This window comes from Pelobates fuscus, chromosome 9, assembly GCF_036172605.1.
Source record: "Pelobates fuscus isolate aPelFus1 chromosome 9, aPelFus1.pri, whole genome shotgun sequence".
Taxonomy (NCBI): domain Eukaryota; kingdom Metazoa; phylum Chordata; class Amphibia; order Anura; family Pelobatidae; genus Pelobates; species Pelobates fuscus.
In genome coordinates, this window is record NC_086325.1 from 115540514 (window position 1) to 115551263 (window position 10750).

A 10750-nucleotide genomic window follows, 5' to 3' on the forward strand; every position below is an offset into this window, starting at 1 on the left:
TGTCTGTCGGTGTGTGTGAGTGTGTATGTCAGTGTGTATGTGTGTCTGTGAGTTTGTGTGTGTCTGTCAGTGTGTGTGTGTGTGTGTGTGTGAGTGAGAGTGTGTGTGTGTCTGTCAGTATGTGTGTGTCAGTGTGTGTGTAAGTGTGTCTATGAGTTTGTGTGTGAGTGTGTCTGTCGGTGTGAGTATGTCAGTGTGTGTGTGCGCATGTGAGTATGTGTGTCTGTCAGTGTGTGTGTGTTCGAGTATGTGTCTGTGAGTTTGTGTGTGTGTGTGAGTATGTATTTTTCTGCATGCCTGTCTGTATGTATGTATCTGTATGACGGTATGCCTCTGTATGTATGTATGTGTCCGTATGCCTGTATGTCTTGTACGTATGTTTCTGTATGTCTCTGTATGCCTGTATGTAACTGGATGTATGTTTGTCTCTGAATGTCTGTATATATGTCTCTGTATGCATGTATGTAACTGTATGCCTTTATGTCTCTGTATGTGTGTGTCTGTGTGTCTCTGTATGCCTGTATGTCTTTGTATGCATGTTTCTGTATGTATGTATGTGTCTGTATGACGGTATGCCTCTGTATGTATGTATGTGTCTGTATGACGGTATGCCTCTGTATGTATGTATGTGTCTGTATGCCTGTCTATATGTATGTGTCTGTATGACGTTATGTCTCTGTATGCATGCATGTATCTGTATGTGTGTATGTCTTTGTATGCCTGTATGTATGTATGTATGTGTCTGCATGCCTGTATGTTTCTGTATGTATGTTTCTTTATGCCTGTATGTCTGTATGTATGTGCCTGAATGTCTTTGTATGTATGTTTCTGTATGCCTGTCTGTATGTATGTGTCTGTATGACGGTATGCCTCTGTATGCATGCATGTCTTTATATGCCTGCATGTCTCTGTATGCATGTATGTCTCTGCTTGTATGTCTCTGACTGTATGTGTCTGTATGTCTCTGTATGATTATTTCTGTCTTTGTATGACAGTGTACCTGTATGACTTTGACTGTGTGACTGAAAAATGATGCATGTGTGCCTGTGGCTTGGGAGGAAAGACACACAGGTGAAGATGCATTTTTTTTTTTAATGAGGGTTGGGGGCGCCAAAATGCATCTTCGCCTGTGTAACTAAAAATCCTAGCACCGGCCCTGACCTCCAGTGTCGCCAGAATACCCATAGGAAAGCATTGAATAATGCTTTCCTATGGGAGGTCTAATGCGCGTGCGAGGCCATTGCCATGAACGCGCATTAGGTCTCCCCCACTGACGTTGGCGGGTGAGGAGCATGAGTGGACCCAGCGCCGAGGGACATGAAGCATTTTAGACATGAAAAATGGAGCATTCACCAATATAGGAAATACTAGGCTAATCGCTCTAAAATTTATTAAATTTGTTTTGGTGTCTGAAATGTCTTTTAAGATTTTTTTATGTATAGCAAATGTTGTCATTGCTGATTAAAGTTTAATATAAACCTCCCTACTTTTTTATTCTCAATTTAACATCTTGTAAGAAAATGCACTGAAATCGTATAACCCTGTAGTCTTGAAAATTTCGAATACCCAAACTTGTTCTATTTTTCAGGGAGTCAACTGGTTCCACTGGAAGGGACATGAATATTCCATTCAGTTTGCAGAAATGAAATTAAGACCAATCAGTTTTCGAAATCTTGAAGGGAGAAGGAAGAGAGCATAGACCTTTGCTTTACAATAACGAGAAGCTCTAGGAAAGGTGTACATGCTGATGGTGATAACAGTCAGCACATCGGCCCTAACACAAAACTTTGTTCCACTAAAAATAATTGCCCTATGAAAATGACAGTGTCTTAAGAACTTCTTTGCTTGGAGGCCTTGCTTAGATGCATTTGTACACATGTTTCCAGCATATTAACAGCTGCATTTCTGCCAAGCAGCTTTTATTCTCTGTGGCCCAAACAAGACCAAAGACATTCTAATGCAGCTATCTGTGCCTATTTCATCCTCCATGTGTGAGGCAGGCAGAAAGGATGGGTACAAATTTTGATTGAATAAGGGAATTTGTGTACATTGATAGTTTTAGATACTGTCATATTTTAAACCAAGATATTGTATATTATTTTGTAAGTGTTTTTGATGTATTTGGTGCATTAGGAAGGTTTTTTATATAACAATACATTACATTTGTATAATGTATAAAAAAACAACATTTTTTTAATGTAGATGGCGTTTGGTTGGTATGATTAAAATTGAATACAATGTTGGATGATAATCAATAAATATCACTATATCAATATTTAAATTATGAAACCTTTTCCAAAAAGACTGCATTTCATTGTGAATATTACCACTAGATCCTTAGCTTAAATATGATGCAAACAATGAATCATGAGATGAATTAGTGCACCTCCACACAGTCTTAACATGAGGTAGATTCCATAAATCCTGAAGCTAGAAAACAAATACACAACATTTGCATAAATCTAGACCATGTTAACACACACATGCAAAAGAGAGATTATTTAGACATTAAAAAATACTTTTTTTGCATAAGATTTTACTCAAAATGCATATGTTGCACACTTTCTATTTTATACCTCTCAGTTTACTATTTCGGGACTAGTGGGTGGAGTTTATGAGTGGACATCGACAATGATTTGAGCCAAGTTTATAGCAATGTCCACAGTGGGTGGGGTCATCAGAATAGAGACTCTCTCATTTGAAAATGGGGTAGGTCAGCCTGGAAAAGGGGCAGGTCCACCACTTGACAGGCTGCCTGGCCAGCCCCCTGCCATCATGACCAAGCAGGGAGCACTGCTGTTGTACTCCCTACATAGTCCTAGTGCCTGCTGCACAGCATGAGAATTTTCAATTAAACGCTCATGCTGTATTGCCCATGGACAGTTCCCTAGTCTCCTCAGCAAATGCAGGGCACCAGGGAACTAATGTGGAATGGTGAGAGATTTCACCAAAATTGGGACTGGCCTGACAAAAGTGGGACAGTTTTAGAGGCATGCTATTTAAACTTAAACACAGGGGTATTGGGATACAAATGTGTGATACAGTTTACAATGCTAGTAGCACAGAAATGATTATGCATGAAAATTTGATAATTAATTAAAAAAAATATATAGAGATATTCACTAAAGTGTGATATGCCAAGATATCTGAACTGAAAACATAGCTGACATGGAAAATTTATCCGATTCAACTATTTGAACTCAAAGGTGAAATTCTCATTTTCTCTTTTAATTTCTGATAATTCTCTCTTTAGTGAATAACCCTAACAATCTTAACCTTGAGTAGTGAGCTAGCAATTGGGACAAATTACAATTATTTTTATTGGTTTCCTCTAACAATCTAGCACAAGAGAAATTAAATAGCATGATGTATGTGGATCTGAGTAACAGCTAGACATATGAGGTGTATTCACTAAAGAGGGAATTGTCTGGAATTTAGGGTGAAATAACCAAACTGGAAGCATTGTTGACTTGGGAAATGTTGCCAGTTTAGTTATTTTGGCCAGAAATGTTAAATTCCAAACAATTTTCATTTTAGTAAATAACCACAATCTAAAAATACGTGTTCAATTTATTTAGAGCTATGTGTGTGTTTGATTGCTTGATATCTCTTTTTATAGCTAATCAAATAAAACAGGAGCATTTTGTGCTTTTTCTATTTTATTGTTTTGTTAATTTAATAAGATGACGAAAGAATGTGTATGACACATCAGAGATCAATCAAAAGGTCAATTTTATACTATTTTAAACATGAAATATACGATCAACATAGAGACATCTGACAATAAAGCTTTTCCCCACGAGTTTAAGTCATGCATTATTCCATGACTCTTATTTGGAAGAAGATTTCATGCTAGCCAAGGGTTATTATAGAAAATTGGAAAAATAACATGCTATAATTGTTACCCTTTGCTTTTCTTATGTAACATACTGTTTAATTAATTGCAATAAAAAAAAAAAACACTTTTGTGGTGCAGTATGTGGCCTGTATAGCTTCTTTCCTTGTACACGCGGTTTTATAGTAAATAGGAATCCCTTTATATGAAAACATCAATATTTATTCAGGTGCCTGAAGAATGCAATCTTTTATAATATTATTCTTTAAAATATATATATATATTGGGCAGTGAAAGTTGTTTGCAGATATCATTCTAAGCATTCCCCAGGACATACTTGAAAACGAGAGAAATCTCAATGAATCTTTCCTGGTAAAATATTTTATAAATAAATGTATCTTTAGTGGTGCTGCTCTCAAAATTATGGGAAAAAAAGTAATTCAGGATAAATCTTTGAATATATAAAGAATTATACTATCAGAGATAGGCTGTGATATGGGTATTAATGGAACACAGATGCAATAACATCATTTTTGGAGAAAGCATTTAGAGATACACAATCCCTGGGAGTGAATGGCAAACATAACAGGGGAAGAAAACAAAACAAAGCAGAAATGCATAAGGAACAGATTTAAAAAATCAGGGATATATGAGTAAACAAAGGTGTTAGCAGGGAATGCAATAAAAAGTAGTCAGGAATGGACTCGAAGTTTAGGGCAAATAGTGACATTGCAGATTAGAGAGAACAAACCAGGAGATCAAATACCCAGTGAACTGGTTAGAGAAACAAGATAGTCAGGTGGTTAGAATGGTTTCCCTGAATTTGCCCAACAAAGTTGTTTCCAGCAGACTGGTTTTATAATACCGGAATTCTGTCTGTGCCTTGCCAGAAATATTAAATTAAATGATCTGGGCCACACTACAAATACAGTGCAGGAAACCACAGTGTCATCTAGTCCATACAGGAAGAGATATTCAGATATCACTACAGGTTTCACTTTTAGGTGAACAAGCACTCTAAAAAGTGCTTTTTAAGTTAGTGATGCAGCAAGCAAGGATGCACATCCAGAAACCAAGAAGGATGTGTGCTAATCAGCCACAACATTAAAACGACCTACCTAATATTGTGTAGGTCGCTCTCATGCTGTCAGTAAAGCTCGGATTCATCATGGTATGGACTCCACAATACATCTGAATGTGTCTTGTGGTATCTGGCACCAAATATTGGCATTAACAGCAGATAAGTCCTGAAAGTTGCAAAGTGGTGCCTTAATGCATCAGATTTGTTGTTCCAGCTCATCCCAAAGAAGCTTCAATGGATTAAGATCTGGAGAATTTGTAGACCAAGGCCTTGAACTCTTGTTCCTCATGTTCCTTAATCCATTCCTGAACAATTTGTGCAACGTGGCTGCGGGCATTATTCTGAGGCCACTGCCTTCAGGGAACGCCAATGCCATGGAGTGGTGTACGTGGTATGCAACAATCTCTATGTAGGTGGTACGTGTCAAAGTACAAAATGAACCAAATGAATGGCAGGATCCAGGATTTTCCAGCAGCACATTACCCAGAGCATAACACTTACTCCGCTGGCCTTTTTTCTTCCTATAGTGCATCTTGTTGCCATCTCTTCCCAAGGTAAATAATGCATATGCAACCAGCCATTACCCTGATCCAAAAGAATCACAATCACATATGTCGTCCACCTCCAGGAGAAACTAAAACAATTGATGGGACTAGCCCATGAAATTCTCCGGGCTGCTCATACCCGACACAAAACCCCTACAACCAACATACGAAGCCCCAAGAGCTCATGGTAGGACAGTGGGTACTCATGTTAAAGCCCATTTGGCAGAACAAGCTACAGGCTGCCTGGGAAGGACCCTATGAGATTGTAGAAAGTAGGGGGGAAACCACTTGTGTAATTGCCAAAGGAGCCCAAGCTCAAACCTGATGCACATGTCGCACAAACACGCTTAAAATGCACTTAGAATATCCCTGTCATTTGCATGCCATCCCACACTGAGTCAGGGTACCGAGCAATCCCAGACCTGATGGCTGAAACCCGAAATGGGAATGACCTCATGCAGGTTCAACTAGGACCCCAACTTGGCCCTGAGGAGCAGTCCCAAATAAAAGAAGTCATGCAGGAACAACCCCACTTGTTCTCCATGCAGCCTGGCGATACCACGTTAGCCCACCATACGGTCGAGACCCCCGGTCAAGCTCCCCTCTGCCAACCCACCTATAGGGTGCCTTGGCTTCATCTCATGATTCATTGTTTGCATCAGCCCCTCGACCTCTCCCGTAGTGTTAGTGCCTAGAAAGGATGAAACCACTTGGTTCTTTGTCTCAACGAGAAAAAAAGAAAACCACTACTGATGCCTACCCTATGCCCCAAGTGGATCTCTACCCTCGACCTTAGCAGGCCATTCCCAAATTGGCCTTCATCACCCCGTTCGGCTTGTTTCAATTTAAGGTAATGTCGTTAGGGATGAAGAATGCCCCCACTACCTTCCAGACCAACTGCTTGAAGGACTGCAGGATTTTGCATGTGCCTACTTTGACGATATAACCATCTTCAGCGCATTGTGGGGGGGGGGCACTTGCAACACCTTAGTACGGTCTGAGTAGAATTTAACACGCCCCGACAAATGCCATATAGGAAAGGTCCAATACTTGGAACACCGAGTAGGGAGTGGAAAACAGTGCCAAAATAGGCCAAAATAGGTCATTCTCAACTGGCCTGTGCCCCAAACTCGGCAGTTCCCGTAGTACCCGGGAACGGCCGGGTACTACCACAAGTTCATTCACCTTTATAGTGAGACTGTCAAGCCCCTGACAGTTCTGACCAAGAAATCCCTACCCCAGATGGTCCTGTGGTCACCCGAGTGCCAGCTCTTTTTGTCCACCCTTAAAGCTGCCCTAAGAAAAGGCCCTGTCTGTGCTAGCCGCTTCAAACTTTAACAAGCGTTTTCTAGTCCATACAGATGCTTCCATGTATGGACTCAGAGCAGTATTGAGCCAGGTGAATGAGGATGGAGAAGAGCACCCCATAGCCTACCGAAGCTAAACATTGCTAGACCAAGATGTAGGGTATGCAGCTATTGAAAAGGAGTGCCTGGCTTTGGTGTGGGCTCTTAAAAGGTTCTAACCCTACCTCTACCAAAGGGAATTCACTGTCCTCACTGACCGCAACCCCCAAGTTTGGCTAAATCAAGTAGCAGGGGATAATAGACGCCTACTATGCTGGAGTTTAGACCGTCAACCTTTTAATTTCACCAGCCTGGCAAAGACAATCACAATTCTGATGGATTGTCCCGGCAAGGAGATGTATAACCCCACTGCTACTGTCGTCCCTGGGGTTACCTCCAAAAAGAGGAGAGATATGTCATGGGAGATGGGACTCCTTGTACATATTTCCTTAATTAGACTTTGTATCGTCTAATGTTTCCCTGCATTCAAATGGGATTGTTCAAATGGAATTGTTACCGAACAGACTCTGTGTGGTCCTCCTCGTAAACACCTCATAATCACCGACCATCCCTGGCTGTTAACCACAAATGAGCTACCCTGGGTGGCCGCCATTCGCATATACGAACACACGTGCTTTCAGGACTGTCGGCCAATTTGTCTTCCGAACGCAGGCAGCGATACATGGTCGTCGACGGCATGGATTTCTAAGTCAGCTATGAAAGCTCACGAATCCTGCGGAATCTTGTACCCCCGCCCGTTCGACTTCCTGACCAGCTAGGAGAACGTTGTTCGGAAGTAAGAAACTATCGGACAAGGTAAGCATTCATTTCTTAAAAGCCAGGGGATGTGCTCATCGGTGTATGCACAGGAACCTCCAAAAGTCAACCCGGCCAGCCTGACCAATTCCAATTCTCTGGAACTGTTTTGGGCTACCACCTCATGGCTGGTCGGTCAAAACCTTGTTCGAACATAACTCTGTTTTTTCCAAACTGATCTGAGCACTATTTGGATATGTTGTGCGCTCAGATTGGGGTTATTCGGGAATATGATTTTTTTATGTGGTTCCTGTACTGTTTTCATGTATTTTTGTGATATATAAATTTTTTTATGTTTTCTTATTTGAGAAATAATAAAGTTATTTTAATTGCAGCTCAATTATCTCCCAAACACAATGGTTGTGGGAAGGAAACCCCTGTGATTTTGTGTTAGAAACCCCGTGTTAGGGGCACTGTATAAAAAGCCAAGTGTGGCCTAATAACGCTCAAATTGCCTCTTCTACCCAATATGACTGGTCGTGTCCATTATATTGGGGAAACACTACACAGCGGTAACACTATCACCATATTCAGCACATCTGGAACTAGGACTAGTGGTGGATTAAATGAACAACAGCAATAGACTAGCGAACCCGTGACAGTAGTCATAATAAGAAGAATAATAAAATGGTTGCCTAGGGCACACTACAGAGCCAGACATACATAAGCGATTACACAGATGCGACATTATACTTGAACTCCTTTGAGCCTTTGCAGGAATTGTAGCCACGAATCCCAAATAGTTTTATAAATTGAATATCTATGAGTGTGGCATAATCTACACTTTTTGTATACATTCACTTATTGTGGGATCCCCAGGTTGTTATTGACTGTCAGAAAATGTATGGTTAAGAGTGTTTTGGATTTGGGAATTAGGGATTGGCATAAGTAAAACAATAGTGGTTTGGGATCGATTGCGAGATGAATGTCAGTTATGGTATTTACTAACTTTGTTATTCTCTCCCAGTATTTGTGAATGGTTTTGCAATTCCACCATATGTGTGTCAGAGTGCCACTGGCCTGGATACATTGGCAACACCTCTCTGATTGCCTTCTGATGTAATTACTTTCTTTAGTACTATTATTGATAGAGGATTTATGTATTTGTCTAAAAAATATTTTCCATTCACTGGGAGTTATCTCCATGCCAAGGTCCTTAGACCATGAGTTGGTTAAAGGGGGTAGACTATCAATGAGGACTTGGAAAAGGTACATAATAGAGAGAGGTGTTTTTTGTGAATTATATGTGATGTACAATATGATTCAAATGTTGTGATATCCCATTTATTAACTAGCAATTCTGGCACTGAGTTGATAAAATTAGTCAGTTGGTTGTATCTGAATGTTTGCAGAGTAGAGTAGAAGCCTTTAATTCTACCCATTACTTTTTATTACTTGGCATAGATCAATCATCTACTCTGGTTACAAATACAGTCTAAGACCTCCCAGCTGTTTAGGTCTAGTTATGATCTTGTAAGGAATTCTACGGTGTTTAGATGAGAAAATGTTTGTTTTCTTAGAAAAAAGATTTTAGAAAAGTAGTTAGTAAAACTTAGTAAATAAAAAAATGGGGGGAGTGGAAAAAAGGTCAACCTATGCCTGAACCAGAGAGGGGTTACGCCAGTGGAGGAAGGTTGGGGTGTGTTTTGGGATACCCCAGGAAATATTAAAACCAGTGGAGCAGGTCAGTATAGAAGTTATGGTAAACTTTGTGCTATTGTTTTATGTGCAAGCAGGGATGGAAAGGTGAAATTAAATCTTCTCTGTCTGGATAGCCCTAATGTAATATGTACTCTGAGCAAGGGAAGCTGGAAAACAAGAGTTATACAGCTGGGAAACTTAAACACAGATGGGGATGTTCTAGTCTCTGTCTTGAACATGCTTGCATGTGGAAGACATGATGGGTGGTACAGTGTATTTAGTGTTGGGACCAGAATACCCTTGTAATGGTATGTGGTGTGGAATGGGGTGGACATCATCTTGTGACTGTGCTCCCACCCTGCATGGTTGGAAAATGGGAAGAGAAGAGGGATAGAGATGGGACGTCTCCCTACAACTCCCACATAGTTGTGTCTGCTGTGGATGCAGACTGTGTAGGCTCAGCAGCTGCAGTGATGAGTGAACCGAGCATACAGGAGTAGTGGACTATCTGGTCTGAGCTGGGTAGAAAGTCACCCTGAGGTTGCTCTAGTTCTCTATATGAGTGAGTGTGAAGGCAGGGAGAATGTGATGTCTGAAAGGGAAATATATTCAGAAGGGAATCCATAGCAGCTGATTCCACCGCTGTTGTCGGTGAGAGGATGCACAGGGCACAGAATATGAGTGATTGAACCCTTGGAATCCACTAAGTTCCCTGACAGCATGCATATGCATGACTATGATTTAATGGACAATTTAGAGAACATAGTGGTTGAGACCCCCTCTAGCCCATCCTCATCTGGCGGTTTGCCTTTCGCAGGAATTCTGGAAGCATCTGGCTAATCTTTCTTTGACCCAAGACTTTCAAAACACCCTTCCTCTACTGAGTGAGCACCTCTTGCTCACATTGCAGATTTCATTCATTACAAGCTAAACTGCCCTTGGATATTGACATTCAGAATAAGCTCAGGCTCCCATCCCACAGTGCTAGATTAGGTTGCTCTCACTCCCGAGTTCTTCCAATTCTGAATTTCATAACTCTGATTTTCAATATGACCAAATCAATAAACAAGCAAAGCAAGCACTGGGGAAGGAGGAGGGCAAATAAGCAGTCTAATTTGCCATCATTGGGAAACAAACCAAGGTCAGAACAATGATATAGGGGCAATCGGAGGTATTAGGCAGGTCAGAATCATAGAACAGCGGAAAAACCTAAAACTAGCCAAGTTAGGGATACAGATGTACTCAAAATCTAAGGTCAAACTGTGAAAGACTAAAAACTGGAATGCACTAATTGGGAACTGTAAAAGAAACCACGAAAAAGCACAGAACTTGGCTTAAATGGGGTTAGATAGGTCCACGTCATCCCTTTGACCCAAAAAGTGCAGGAATGAGATTGCCTTTGTGATGCAACCAGAAGTGATGTTGTGCATAGTGAGTGTATATAAAGATGTGCCCAAGACTGAGCAGCTTTTATCTTTATTGAAGC

The 10750-nt window shown here is 40.7% G+C and overlaps 1 protein-coding gene across 3 annotated transcripts in view; it reads left to right on the forward strand.

Moving 5' to 3' along the window:
* The window catches only part of TNC (tenascin C), a 146767-nt gene extending 144478 nt beyond the window's left edge, over positions 1–2289 (forward strand). For all 3 annotated transcript variants that reach the window (XM_063432313.1, XM_063432314.1, XM_063432315.1), the window contains one exon: positions 1589–2289. In XM_063432313.1, coding sequence (XP_063288383.1) covers positions 1589–1699 — 111 coding nt within the window. In that variant the 3' untranslated portion in view covers positions 1700–2289. The remainder of the gene's footprint in view (positions 1–1588) is intronic.
* Positions 2290–10750: the final 8461 nt, after the last annotated feature.